At 44.2% G+C, this 15,229-nt stretch overlaps 1 protein-coding gene across 1 annotated transcript in view; it reads left to right on the top strand.

The window, feature by feature from the left end:
- The window catches only part of LOC147728286 (uncharacterized), a 1,395,946-nt gene that overhangs the window by 271,769 nt on the left and 1,108,948 nt on the right, over window positions 1–15,229 (top strand). The window contains exon 7 of the mRNA XM_086963769.1: window positions 12,983–13,094. Coding sequence (XP_086819895.1) covers window positions 12,983–13,094 — 112 coding nt within the window. The remainder of the gene's footprint in view (window positions 1–12,982; window positions 13,095–15,229) is intronic.

Here is a 15,229-nt window from a genome sequence, read left to right as displayed (position 1 = left end):
GACATGATTCGTGAAAAGATACAGGTGGAGCTCATAACCCAGGGGTCTAAACTGATGCTGATGACAGTATGCCCTTTAAAAATACGCTTCATAGACACCCTGAATTTCCTACCCATGAAATTGAGCAAGCTGCCAAAGGCCTTTGGGTTCCCAGGGTGTAAAGGTTATTTCCCACACTTTTTTAACACCTGGGCTAACCAAAATTATGTGGGACCCATGCCGCCTCCTGACAGCTACGGGGTTGAATACATGATGCCTGATGAGAAAGTGAGCTTTCTACAGTGGTACTCTGAAAACCGCGAAAAGGAGTTTCACTTTCAAACAGAGTTGAAAGCTTATTGTCAGGCTGATGTAATGATCCTCCGGCAAGCTTGTAACCTCTTCAGAGATGTTGTGGTGTCTATGACTAAAGAAGTCAAGGACTTGAAACCTAAGACATTGCCTAAGAAAGTCAAGGCCTTGACATCCAAAACCCCTGGAATACAGCAAGCGGTCGAATACATAGACCCATTTCAAAACGTCACTCTGGCATCCATGTGTATGTCCATCTACAAACACATGTTTTTAATGCCTGAAACTATCGCTCTAGTGCCGCCAGACCTCTATAACGGTAAATAGAAACGTTATTCAACCCCCTCTATCCAGTGGCTCATGCACGTCTCTGAGAAGGAAGACATACAAATTCAACATGCCTTACAGGGTGGTGAATACCGCCTGGGCCCCTATTACCTGGACGGGTACTCTGTAATTAAGGGTGTGCCGACAGCCTTTGAATTCAACGGCTGTTTTTACCACGGCTGCCCCAAGTGTTACAAACCCCACGAGTATAACAAAATGCTGGGTGCCAAATTTGAACACTTATGCAGGCGTACTCTGACAAAGGCCCAGTATGTTGAAAACCAGGGCTTTGCTATGAGAGTTCTTTGGGAGCACGAGTGGTTAGACATGTTAAAAACCGACACAGACCTCTGCGCTTTTCTTAAGACTCATGATTTACCCACACCTTTGGAGCCCCGCGATGCCTTATTTGGGGGGCATACAAATGCCATACAACTGTACAAGGTCGCTGGTGAGGGTGAGAAAATACACTACTATGATTTCACCAGTCTGTACCCTTTTGTGAACAAGATGAAGTTGTACCCATTGGGTCACCCCACCATCATCTATAGAGATTTTAAGCCCCTATCCGAATACTTTGGGCTTATCAAATGTGAAATCTATCCTCCTAAGCAGCTTTACTTCCCAGTGTTACCATGCAGAGTCGATGGCAAGCTGATGTTCCCCCTATGTCGAACATGTGCGATGCTTAAAGAGATTGATGGCTGCAGACACACCGATGAACAAAGGATGCTCACAGGGACCTGGTGTAGCATCGAGGTACAAGCTGCCTTAGAGAAAGGTTACAGGATCGGTAGAGTACACGAAGTGTGGCATTTTAAGAGCACTACAACACAACTCTTTGCCCCCTACATTAATTTGTTTCTCAGAGACAAACAGGAGGCCTCAGGGTATCCTGAATGGTGTACTAGTCAGGATGCAAAACAGAAATACATCGATGACTACTACGCTCACGAGGGTATCCGTTTACGCCCCCAGCTGATAGAGGTCAATCCTGCACGCCGACAGTTAGCCAAACTCTGTCTCAACTCCTTATGGGGAAAATTTGCACAGCGCACAAACTTTTCAAATACCACTTTAATATCAGACCCTGATGAACTGTTCAAGTACCTGTTTGCCCCCTGCTACGAGGTGTCCAGCTGCGAGTTTATCGATGACGATACCGCCGCTTTGTGTTGGAAATACGCCCAAGAGTACCCCACATCGAGTAACAACATAAACATTTTCATAGCCTGCTTCACGACAGCCCACGCTCGTCTAGAGCTTTACGGGGTTATGGATAAGCTCCAGGATCGCTGCTTGTATCACGATACAGATTGTGTGATTTTTCTGAGCAAACCGGGGGATGAAGACCCTCCTCTAGGAGATTATCTGGGTAATCTAACCAGTGAGCTAGATAAGGATGAGTATATAAAAAAAATACTTCCTCAGGGCCTAAAACATACAGTTACCGGACCAACAAGAACAAGGTGTGTATGAAGGTCAAAGGGATAACCTTAAATGTCAGCAACACTGTAAAAATCAATTTTGATAGTCTGAAGAATCTGGTACATGAATACGCTACAGCAGACGATTCTGAGAATGCTAAAACCATAGTCGTGAACCAGCCCTGCATAGTCAGATCTAAAAAGAAGTGGGAAATCACAACCCAGCCTCTACATAAAACATTGCGAGTTGTTTTTGATAAAAGGGTCCTAACCACCGACTATAAAACACTGCCTTATGGTTATTAGGTCCATTAGAGAGACAGCCGCCACAGTATGGACACCAGGTTGCAGCATCCGTTCTCCTGCGTGCTAGCAGGACCCTCAAACTGTGGTAAAAGCTATTTTATAAAAAAGCTCTTAGAAAATGCCGCCTCTGCTTTATCACAAATCCCTAACAACATTGTATGGCTTTATTCATGCTGGCAGCCTCTTTATACAGACTTGGGCCGTCGGTTCCCCCATATCAAATTTATAGAGGGTATACCGGATAACCTCAACGATGATGAGCTACTACCACCAACCCTTGTAAATATGATAATTGTTGATGATCTGATGCGTGAAGGTGGTGATCATCCAGAGTTAGAGAGAGCTTTTACTCAATATTCACATCATCGCAATCTAAGCATCTGCTACATTGTGCAGAATTTGTTTTACAAAGGCAAGAACAGTAGGTCTATAGCTCTCAACGCTTCATACCTTGTTTTATTTAAAAACCCCCGTGACAAACAGCAAATAGCTGTCATAGCTAAACAGATGTACCCTGGAAACACACACTTCTTCATGGAGGCCTTTAAGGACGCTACAGCAAAACCCCACGGGTACCTGTTGGTAGACTTAAAAAATGAAACTCTAGAAGACTATAGACTAAGGGCTGATATTTTTCCACCAGAGCTACCTGTAGTTTACACCCCAAAGCCCAAGACCAGGCCCTATAAAAAGCAGCGGTGATTTCTTTTAGAACCATTTACAGGCCAGCCCTTATAACGCTCAGTGGTGACCATGTCTACACACCTACGCCGCAATTTAGCTCTCCTGAAAATGCTTGTTACAGCCAGCCCCCAACACCGAAAGGCCATCCTGGGCACCGCTTCTGACGATTTAGTGGCTGCCATTTCAGAAATAGCCCTAAACACCCTAAAAGGCAACGTCCCTATATCAAAGCGTCAGTTACAGGTTCTGAAGAAGAAGGGGCTCATCAAGAAGCTCAGTAATAAAAGGGCCTCACTCATAACAAAGAAGAAACTGGTGAAACAGTCTGGAGGTTTTATAGGTAACTTGCTGGGGATAGCTATACCTGTAATTACAAGCCTCCTTACGGGTCAGTGATGGAGCATGCCACAAAAATGTATCTGGTTCCTAGACAGCAAATGGAGCAGCTGGGGTCCACCACGGACAACGCATGGGATATCCGTAGAAATGAGACTTTACGCCTGGATGCTGAAATTAAAGACATTTTGAGCAGGACTGATCTAAACCCCTACGACAAGGCTAACCTTTACAACAACACTCTCAAAAAATTCTTAAATTACTACACCCAGTGGAATACCGAAAAGAACAAGTTGACTCTATATACCCCAGACTCTGAACAATCAGCTGCTCAGGCCCCCGACCCTCAGCCCCTACAACCGCCTCCCGATGATGCGACAGCCTCAGATACCTTTGTTGGAGACCTCCTAAAAAATATAGGTCAAAGGCACAGAGGGGCTGCGCAGATGTTGATGAGTAAACTAGCCGCTTCTAAAGACCTAGTCTCTTGGAATGAGCTAGGTGAGTTTCTCTACAAGGGCCAACCTGTTGCAGGGTCGCATATGTACGATCTAGTCAAAGGTCTCACACACCCCAAAATCCTGACACCTCAAAATGCACCGCGAGGCTGGGAGCAGTTTCTGCAGGCCGCTGCTGAACTCAATATACCCTCCACGATCGTTGGTAATAATGAACACCGCAGACTGCTAGACAATTTGAAGAGTCCCCTACTGCCATCGCCTACAGGTTCTGAAGTCCGAAGGCTATCCCCTAAATGGGCTACTCCTGCACCGTCGGTGCCAGCTCGAAAAAAAAAAGACAGCTCCTAAATCACCCTTCGCATGGATTTATGATTAATTGAGTGTGATTTTTATTCCTATGTTTCTTCAATAAAGTTTTGTCAACTAAATATTTGTAATAAACACCTTGTTATAACTTTACAAACCGTCTCAGTCATCTTTCAAAAAAAACATTTTATGGTGCATGTATATTGAAATAACAAGTCTGAATACATGTTTTTAAAAAATATAATGTCTTTTATTTTATACGTTCAACATTAAACATACAACTGTTATAAACCCTTACAGTTTTGACAAGGTACATATTCTGTTTTCACAGGTCTGACCGATACCCTGGTGTTTTCTTTTACATATTTCGCAACTATAATATCATTGTTAACAAGATCCCCCGGATATAGATTTAAGAAATTTCTAAACGAAAGACCCTGTGACATTTTACTGATAAAATAAATACAGTGTTCCCCGCATGTGATGGCCATGGAATCCTGAACCCTTAGTTTGTTATACTCCACCACAGCTGCAGCTTTTTTCACAAATTTGAATATAGGAGTTGTATAGAGTCTGTGCTCAGGGAACTCTGCGGTACTGTCAAACACCGTAACCTTGTCAACATCTATAAACATTGCTGCCCAATGTGTCCCAGCCTGGTCATGCGGGTCTGTGTTAAAGACTAGGGTGCATGGTCTTTCTGCCCCTATTTCGGCTGGTAAACCGTCGCTAGGGAAAACACCCAAAAAGTATTTCCTAGCGTATTTATGTCTGCTTAAGAAGTCACGTATCTGCACAGTATCCATTTCACAAATGTTTTTAAAGATAGTCAAACAAAATCTGCCTTGCGTGGTTGATCTGAATGATGCTGTCGAATACAGAGAATACGACCATGTTCACATTAGCCACCAGTGGATCTGCGAATCGTATTTCAGCTTTTCGATTCCCATTTTTGACCAGGTTGTAGTGATCACCATCTTCCATGTCAGGTGTCAGGTCGAATGCGAACAGCGTGTATCCACGGCCATAGCCTTCTCTTGACACCGCTACACCGCAGTCCCTTTGATGCTTTCCTGTTATCGTAACCAGTCCTTGATATTCCCTGATGTAATGACCGGCTGCAAAACTGGGGGTGTAGGGTTTTGCAGGAATCACATTGCCCTCATGGACCAGCGCCGCGTAGTTGATGTTGTAGTGTTTAAAATTGAAGGGGTTTGAGGCATAGGTGCCACTAAAAGCTGTGTTGTCCACAAACCCTATGATGATGAGCTTTGGTAGTTGTCCCAGAAATAAATTCTGCTGTTGTGTTAAGCGGGTACCTGCAGGGATGCTGAATACCTTCAGAGCTACTCTTTCCACAGCATACTTGGCGTTGGATATTTGCAAAGCTTCGGCGTGCGCTAACCTGACGCTCGGGGACACTTTCACTCTCTTTACAAACAGGCTCGCAGACAGTATGTTCAACTTGTACTGTTCTGCATCCCCGTTGATGAGGCAGAATGAGTCCTTGTTACGATTGAGCTTGACTTTAAGATCAATTCCGTTGATGAGCAGTTTATCTTGGAAGAAGAGGTCTGAATGTATGCGCCCCAGGAGGTCAAAGGTGCGGCTGGCTGTAGCATGCCCCGCTCTTTTTATAAAGCCCTTATTATCACCATCCAGAGCTGTGATTTCAAAATGTCCGTGTGTATCCCTGTGAAAGAGACCAGCTGAAAGTTGTGTGTCAAGGGCGTCGCTACTGTAATTTAGAATGCTCTCAATGTAGGCTCTGTAGGCGTACATGTTATCGTTCTGGGTGATGAGTCGGTCGCCCAGGGTGATGTCCACTTGATTAAACATTGTAGCTAGAGGGTAAGCGATTGGTGCCACTTTAGCGTCATCGTCAATGTCGGACCCATCCGCTTTTACGATTTTACACATAAGATGCAGCAGAGTGTTGTTGAGATCCAAATACATATCCGTGGCCCCCGACACATAAAACTCTATAGGTGCCAGCGGTGTCAATGCTGCTAAAGGTGACACCTCCATGAAGAAGCTGTTTTCGATGCTGGTCTGCGTGGGTTTTAGACTAAACAAGTCCAACTCTGATTTGGCGCACTCTCCAGATCCACAATGTACGAAGGCCATGGCTGTGTTTACAAGGCTTTAAAAAATATTTACTTTAGAGCCGGTTCGCTTCTTCGTAGCTCTCTTCCGTCTTGGAGCTCTTCTTTTCTGAGGGCGTTTTGAAGATGTCCTCCTTTTTTTATAGGGGGCAGGTGGCCCCCGCCGTCTGGAAACACGTTGTTTCCTTTTGACACTCGCACGTGGTTTATACATCAAACCAGCTCCTTCTTGAGGTTGCTTATTCATGCGCTCTGCAACCGCCGATGTAACAGACCCCACCAACTCCTGGGCAATGTTCGTGGCAGCCGCCTTCACATGAGGCTTTGCAATTTCATAGCCTCTTCTCAGGAACGGCATAGCTCTTCTAAACAGACTCCTAAAGAATCCTCCTAATCCAGCCCCGTACATAACAGGTGAACCTTGAAAGTACGGTGGTCCTCCATAACCGGCTTGACTTCTGTAATAGTCTCTGTACATAGACGGATCTCCGTAGGTTTTCATAACCACCATGATAGCTGCTTAATACCCTCTGTCGTGTCTAGGCCTTAAATGAAGCTTGACAATAACTTTCCCGTATTTAAAGGCCACCGGCTCAGACTGATCATCGTAGATCATAATTGAAATAGTGTCAAAATGGTTTTTAGAAACTGCGACGTAGTCAGGTTTGTTAAATTGTATGTTGACCATGGTATTATTATCACCCTGTACATGCACCCACCTTAACAACGGCGAGTAACTATCACCTATCCTCTGAGACTCCACAATATCGCTGTACACGTAGAGCGTGTAGAACCCCCCATTAATATCGGGGCATGTGTGATCTTGTTCCACTGGGCTTTTCACATGTTGTACTGTCCCTAAAATCCTTCTTAATTTACCTGAGCAGTTAAATAGGGTGTTTCGATTTATGGATTTAAGAAACACCTTCCTTCGCACATTATCTAACACCAGATGAATATTCGGATGTGGTTCTATACTGGCTATGGATTTGTTGATGGCTTCGATAATGCTTGAAACGTGCGGGTAGTAGCCTGGTGGGAAGGATGTGTGTATGCCCAGTGGGTCCTGTTCCCTCTTGATGTGAAACTTGGATTCGGCAGCGGTAAATGTATTCCATGTTCTAGGGTATTGTATTTCTGTTAGGGCAACCTCCCAGTCCCCCTTCAGGTCCACAGCCTTAGCCAGTTTGACGGTGTAATTAGAAATCTGATTGTTGGGGAACATGTCCTTAGAAGCGTTGGATGGTAAGGTTATATAAAAGGGTGAAGTCTCCATCGTCGCAGCGGCTTTTAGTTCACACACCCTTCAGGGAGCTGGCCAATACCCAACTGTTAAATTTCTCAGGCCAACCGCGCCATTTGACATATGCCTGGCTCTTAGCCCCTGTACCTTTCCTTTTCAGAACCTTTTCAACCCTATACACCCTGCTCGGATCATCGGGCACCTTTTGTAACTCTTCCTTGTAAAAGGACCCAGACACTGTTTCCCCATCGTAGTCCTTTAACCTGTAAATATACAGCCCTTCCTTAAGCTCCACACTTTCCACTATAAATATTTCATCACTAAAGGTCTGCTGGTAACCCTTCGTGAAGACTCCTTTCAGTTTAGAAATCCTTACGTGATCACCCTTTTTAAATACAGACTTCTTCACCTTTGTCCCGAAGTTAGGCCCATACACATTTCTCCAAACATTTAACAAATTATCCGGTGTTACCTCTTCAGGGGCCATTTTGATGGTTCTATGATAACTGACATTATATACAGCTAAAAAAGCCTGTAGAACATCCACGTATCTGTATGTATTGTTCTGTTAAACCTTTCTACAACCGCTGCTTTTACCTCTGTGTGTGTTACAAAATGTTGAACATTGTGTTGCTTTAATAATTTCTGAAATGACTTGTTTAAGAATTCTTTTCCTGCGTCTGTTTGTAGTTTTTGAGGAATACGACCCTTAGCGAAGATGGCTTTAAAAGCGGCCGTGACGCTAGCTCCACTTTTATCACGCAGCGCCTCTGCATACGCGTACTTGGACAACACATCTATGACTGTTAATATATAACATGCGCCGTCGTTATGTTTTGCTATATCTTGAAGGCTGATTATGTCCGCTTGCCATTGATAATCTATACACGCATTAACGATTGTGGGGCGCCTCTTAAAACGTCTTCTGGCTGGTTTATGTAGTGAACGCCTCCTCTCCTGATAACCACGTCTTCACAGCTTCTCTGCTTACCGGCTCCTTTTCAGACCTAGCCCTTCTATATAGAGCTGCGCCGCTTCCAAAGCTGCCAACTCCTCTTGTATCATAATACAGTTTTCTTAACAGGCCCTCCGACATGTTAGCGGTCATTACAGTACAGGAAATGAAAGACGCTTGTTTTGTGTAAGAACATTTTATTAAAAATGAGTATTACCAAATCACAAACAAAAGGGATTTCATATCTTTTCACAGTATACATAGCAAGTACGGTTTAACACATATACGGTTTTAGGGTGTAACATTCTACTACTTTACTTTAAATACACGCTATATGGTCACAATACATCAGGATTTATCTATTATAAAATAGCCTTTGTGGTGCCATGGATACCACTTTTCTGTTTTTTAGATACAGATTACACAAGCGCCTTTCTATAAGTCTCTGTGCCATCTTTTTGTCACAGCACACACCTGTGCTTGGCATGCTTCTTAGTTTTGCGTAGGGGTCGTTGGCATAGCGTATCTCCTTGACTGTCGCTATCATGATCTTCAGCATGTTCGGATGGACAAAACTATTTTCAGCGCTCAGGCCGTGCACCACCCTTAGCAGCTTATGCATCTTGTACGGGTCTAGCATACTACATATGTACCGGATTACACGGTCTCTGTATGATCCGGATAGACACTCGTGCGCCCCCTGTTCAGGGTCGTTAATACGATGGCCGAAACACAGGCTGTAATAGTCCCTTTTGACGCATGTGTATACAACCACAGCTGCGAAACCTTTAACACTTGATATGTCATCAGTGGTGAACCCAACTCTGGTGAACCCTGGCGTTGGTTTTTCAGAGTCGTCGTTCTTAGAACACTCTTCACACTCCTTAGACATAGGTGTCCCCAGATTTGTGGAACTCCCCGTCTGGTTTGCACAGCATATACAAGACCGATTCAAGCTGCGACCTTTTGCAGTCTGCCCCTGGGCATCAGTTCTTTTCGGTGTTTCATCCTAGGTTCAAAAGATAAATATTGACAACCCGTTAGCGTTAGAAAGACAACAAACGTTCATGTAAAGGGTCTACTCCTAACATTTTTTTTTTTTTTTTGACTTACCACCACATTTTCACCATCCTCTGCAGCGCCTCTGAAATCTTGAGAGTCGGTAAGATCCATTGGGGACCCTTCATCTTCCACGCTTGTACCGGGCTGTTGCACAACTACTTCCTGAGGACTCGTCATGTGAACATCCACGGTTTCATAGATGGGTGTGTTAGGAACGGGTGCTCTCTAGAGGGGTCAAAAGTAAGATTAAAGTTTGGTAGTTGAAGAAATAAAACACATCCTTATGCAAAATGGTTGCTCCTAACATTTTAACTCACCTCCACATTTTCACACCCCGCGGCGGCTGCTCCGACATCTTGAGAGTCGCTAATATCCATTGGGGACCCTTCAGCTTCCACGCTTGTACCAGGCTGTTGCACACCTACTTCCTGAGGACTCGTCATGTGAACATCCATGGTTTCATAGACGGGCGTGTTAGGCGGAACTATGGATTCTTCCTCACCCTCCAACTCCAAGAGCATGCTTTGCTCAGACGCCAAGCCGTCACTCGAACACTCGCTAGAGCTGCTGTCAAGCTTAATCGGGACCACCCGGCGCGGCCATTGCGTAGCAAACCCACAACCATAAGGTTCTTCTGGTTGAGCATTCTCCTCCATTACCGAAGGTCTGGTTCTGTAAAAGCTACTGACCGGGATCTGTGAGCCACCAAACCAATGTTTTCTCTCAAATGGTTTGTAGCTCTTCCTTTCTGCCATGGTGACCCTTCACGTTGTCCAGCGGCTGCTTGCTACACCCGGCTCCTGACCCCTGCTTATATGTATTCATAGAAATCAACACCCCTAAAAGAGGCGTATACCTCTACACCACAACAGGGGCACATGGCCATAGGGCTGCTCTGCCACGCCTCTGCCTCCAAAAACAACCCGCCCCCCTGTGACTCGTTCGCCCCCTTCCGGGACACCTGCCGGCCCTTGTCAACACACGGTCCACCTGTCACTTGTTTGAGGTCAGCAGTTTAAGACCAGGACTGTTTAAGACCAGGCCTTAAACAGTCCTGGTCTTAAACTTCTGGCCTTAAATTTGACAGCTCTGGTAGCAAAAATGGACATGCCAGGGAGTGGCTGGCAGCAAAAATGGACATGTCCGGGAGTGCTCAGGCCTGGTCTTAAACAGTCCTGGCCTTAAACTGTCAAAAATAAGGCCAGAAGTTTAAAACCAGACATGTCAAAAGCTGTCAAAATTGCGACCAGCCGTTTGCGACCAGACCTGTCACTTTTGCGACCAGGTTTTTTTGATGGAAGGTATCCCTTCTTACTACTCTGGTGCTGCATGGAGCGCCAGGATTGGCTTGGGGGGGGGGGCAAATTTACTACTCGCCCTCTTTTACACGTTTTTGCAGCGGCGCCTGTAAGAAACAGCACCCCTCTCTATGGGAAAAGTCTAGCGCGCATGCTCGGGCAAGGTGGCCCCTCACCTTGTCATGCGCAGTACTGCTGCAGCTGAGTGTCGACTGTCACTCAAGCTGCAGCAACCCAGCCAGCCCCACCCCCTGCGCATTCCCGATTGAGTCGGGTGTGTCCCACTCCCGGCGGATTCCCGGCCAGTAGCGCTGATAATAACACAGAGGTAATTTTTGCAAAAAATACCACAGTGCGTCCATGTGGCTTAGTGGGGCTACGCCCCTACGCCCCAATGTACGCACCGCGGCTGGTGCACAATACGTGAATTTGCCTATCTACCCAAAGAGTGTTTTCCAGTGTTGGTTGGAGGACCACTGCAAACTTACTGAACTGTTTTGTGTTAGTTTCCTCCACCAGGGCTGTGATTTCTCTCCCGAGTGATCCGGAGTTGGGTCACCAGTGCCCTCTTAGCCTCGTCCTACTGGTTTGCCACGGGCCTGTGTAGTCCTCATGCTCACTGTCTCTACCAGGGCTCAACAATTCCGCACCATTTTTTGCTGGCTGGAATCGCCCTCTATAACTCCAGAAATTGTATCCCTTATTTTCAGTTAATATAGTATTATTGAAAAAAAAAAGAAAAACTAATGTATTCTTTGTTTTTCTGGATGTTTCAAATATGCGTTTTTTAAAGCACTGAGTGGTATAATCAGGTAATGGGCTAATTGTATATTTTTCGTGGTTCAGGAAGTCGTTGTTAGGAAGGTAGTGGTTTAGCATTGTTCGTGGTTCAGCATTCGTGGTTTAGGACTTCGTTGTTAAGGAAGTAGTGGTTTAATCATAGAACCATAGACACCATGTGGAAAATAAAAATATTTACGTGAGACCATGGCACCTTGCCTGTTGGCATAGAATCCCAGCTTTCCCTGCAAGTACTGTAAAAGCAACCCGCCCTGCGGATTTTTCGGAAACGTTGCATCTCTCATTTTGTATACAGATTGCATTAAATGTCAACTGGATAGTGTATTCTATCTACTGTCTGCAGATTCAGTCTGAAAGGTGCGCTCTGTTTTCTGACGAGAAACTCTTAAATATTTATTTTTAACCCTTTCGCTGCTGATGACGAGCTCAGCTCGTCATCACCCACGGGTGTCGTGTGCTGATGACGAGCTGAGCTCGTCATGAAAGCAGAAAAATGATCATTTGCAGCACAGGGGAAAAATCACCGCAGCAGCCATGCGGTTAAAAGGTGTTCGTAGTAATATTAAATCACACTGCATCATAATTGGAGTTCAAATGCCAGTACAGCATCCAAACGTTTTGGGTGACCACCCTAAACTATTGTTACTGGACACCTATGCACAGTATATTGTACATATGCGGAAAAATGTTCCCTCATTTTTCACATTGCGGGAAGTAGGGTTTCATTCATGGAGTAGCCTTTCTTACTGGAAATGTGTTTAAGGGCATGCAGTATATCGCTATAACGTCATATTGGATGGCCATTTATAACGGCAGCAACGTGTTGGTGTATGGCACCTGCACAGTAAACGATTTAAATTACAGTATTTATTTACAGGACATTATTTTTTTCACAACATGGGTCTTAAGGACAAAAGCAGTACATTTATTGTGATGCTTCCAATGGAGAAATATGACCACGGTTAAGGAAGAATTTCCTCTTATTACTCTGCCTTTTTAGCTTTTGTGTTGCTCTCACCACATTCTTGCATGGAGTGGACAGTGCAGATTGCAGTGCCACCCTGGGTAATTTCTCATAAATAACTTACACCATAGTTGCTCATTCTCACCATTGTAAGGTGGAAACATTAGCGTCCTTTTGTCTTCCAAGGAAACTGATGCGTTCGAACAGTGGATTTAAGTGTATTCTAGGGTTTCCAATCCATTGTTCAATTCTTTTTGCTTATATCTATACTGTTGAATGCTTATTTATCTATTTATTTATTGTGTAACTCTTTTTTGTTGTATTGCTTATTATGGTATTTTAATTGTTTATATTTCTTTTCAAACTAATAAATATATTAGAACAAAAAAAACCTAACTAGTGTTTTTTTTACGTAGGCACTTACTGAGGAAAAAGGAATTTATGATAGATGTGGCAGCAGAAATATGTATCTGAATATCAGTGTAAATACCCTTAAAAAGCTGCGTGATCAGAATTTATCTTCAGATAGTAAGTAACCCACATATGTTTCTCACATATGAATCTTGCTGTTTGATTCTAAAGAGTTTCTCTATTAATAACTATTTTTATTGCATGCAACTATTCTGTAGTCTTTCTCAAAAGTTATTTATATGGATTCACCTAAGTCCGATGTTAAAGCCAGACGAGTCCCAAAATATAATTCTATATTGTATCACTCGGCTTCCATTTGTTGTTAAATCCTACCAGCAAAGAATGTACATATGACATTAAGCAAAATGGCTTTGCATGGTTCTCTTTGTTACCCAATAAATAACTGTAAATAACAAAGGAGGAATTAGTTATGCTTCTTTGATAATCGTAAATATTATATTCCATTATTATTTTAAAAATCTCTGAAAAGAAGCATGCGTATGAAAGATAAGATTGAATGTTGGAGCTTTAAAACGCATTTGACTTTTTAGTTTGTTATTATTGGGACAAAAAAAATAATCAGGCCAGTATAGCCTTGAGTTATACTGTAAATTGTTTCTGTCTGCGAAAAGCCAATTTTGTAACTACAAAGGATTCATTTGTACACATGTATTTTTCTTCCATTTATTATTAATTTCTTTTAGGGGTTCTCCTGCAAGAGCATGCACTAGCATATGCGTCTCGCTTGCGAAACAGTTTGTTGGCTTGCCCGGCACCCTTGTTTGCAGCCTCTTAATTTGTTAGGGCAGGCCTAACATTACTGTTCCTCTCTGTGGATCAGGAACCAAGCACATCAGTGCCCCTCCGATGCTCCAGATGTGATTGAGGTTCTATTTTGTTCTGCTTAACTTTTAGTGCCCTGCAAACATGAGGCGTACGGCTGGCAAAACATGCCCAGCAGGACAAACAAAAAGCTAAGATAACTTTCTGTAGTTAACTTTCTTTAATTTTGCCATGTCTTCTTTTCTCACTTTGCATTAATTTTCTTTAGTTTTTGCTTCTGGGCGCGTTTCTCAAAAGATGAGTACTATTTTATTGCAAAGCGACATTGTGTAATTTCTGAAATTATGCTTTAACACATAATCATGCAGTATACCCCCAAGCCACCCCACTCCACGTCACCTCACCCTACACCAAACCACCCCAGACCAATCCAATCCACCCAAGACCAATCCAGTCCATCCCACTCCAATTCAAAACACTTACCCTACTCCAATCTGCCCCCCCTCCTACTCAAAACAGTCTGCCCCCCTCCTATCCAAAACAGTCTGCTCCACTGTCACAAAGACAGCTGGTATGATCTACAATTTACCAACGGTCTTTAAACCTCTCCTGATGCTGGTCATCTTTCACCCCCACGTCCTGCCACTGAAGAAACTACTTCTTTTGTGGGGGTAATGAAGAGAGCAGAGGAAGTTCTCATTCTCCAACTTCCCACCTTAGGAGGCAGAACCAATGACCTGATGTACTCCAGCCAGGGCAGGCCAATACGGAGAACCTCCTTTCTTTTAATGAGTCACTTACTGAGAGTCTTCTTTAGGGGCCTGAGCCAAACCTTGCTCTGGCTCCCCAAATACTTCCCCGCAAAGCAAATGCCGGCAATGCCCTATCTTATTTTTCTTCTTTTTTTTTATCTCCGCACTTACCTTAGAGTGTGGTGGTGCAGGCTTTTACCAGTTGGGCGAACCCAAGCATTTTATAGACAACTCCCCTGGATAGGAAGTCTAAAAGGGTAGAGACCTTTGGGAAGGGGTATTTTCTTCGACTAACTTGACCATCGGGTTCACCAGTGCCAGTTACCTGCTCAGCCATTACTTCCATGCTCTCTGAAACTGTTGTGCAAATCTCCCAGGTGTCCCGAAAGACTTCACCCTGCATAACCCAAGCTGTACAGGAGGTCCACAATGCTGCCTAATTCAGATTGTTGTGCCGCGGATACCATGGACTGCATACGGCAGGCCATTGGCGCTAGCATTGATATTTGTCAATACGTATGGCTGCGGTCTGTTGGTTTTTTAAACGATGTCCAGTCATTCCTTATGAACATGCCATTTGAAGGGACTCACCTGATCGAGGGCAAAGTAGATTCCACTCTGGAGTACTTTAAAAGAGCAGGGCCACATCTGGCTCCTTGGGCTTATCTGCTCCGCCACGTCAGTCACGTCAGTCCTTTAGTTCTTTCCACGGCCATG

The sequence above is a fragment of the Lissotriton vulgaris genome, chromosome 3_1, assembly GCF_964263255.1.
Source record: "Lissotriton vulgaris chromosome 3_1, aLisVul1.2, whole genome shotgun sequence".
In the NCBI taxonomy this organism is placed as follows: Eukaryota; Metazoa; Chordata; class Amphibia; order Caudata; family Salamandridae; genus Lissotriton; species Lissotriton vulgaris.
Note: the sequence above shows the minus strand (reverse complement) of the source record. Positions and strands in the feature narration are given on the sequence as shown.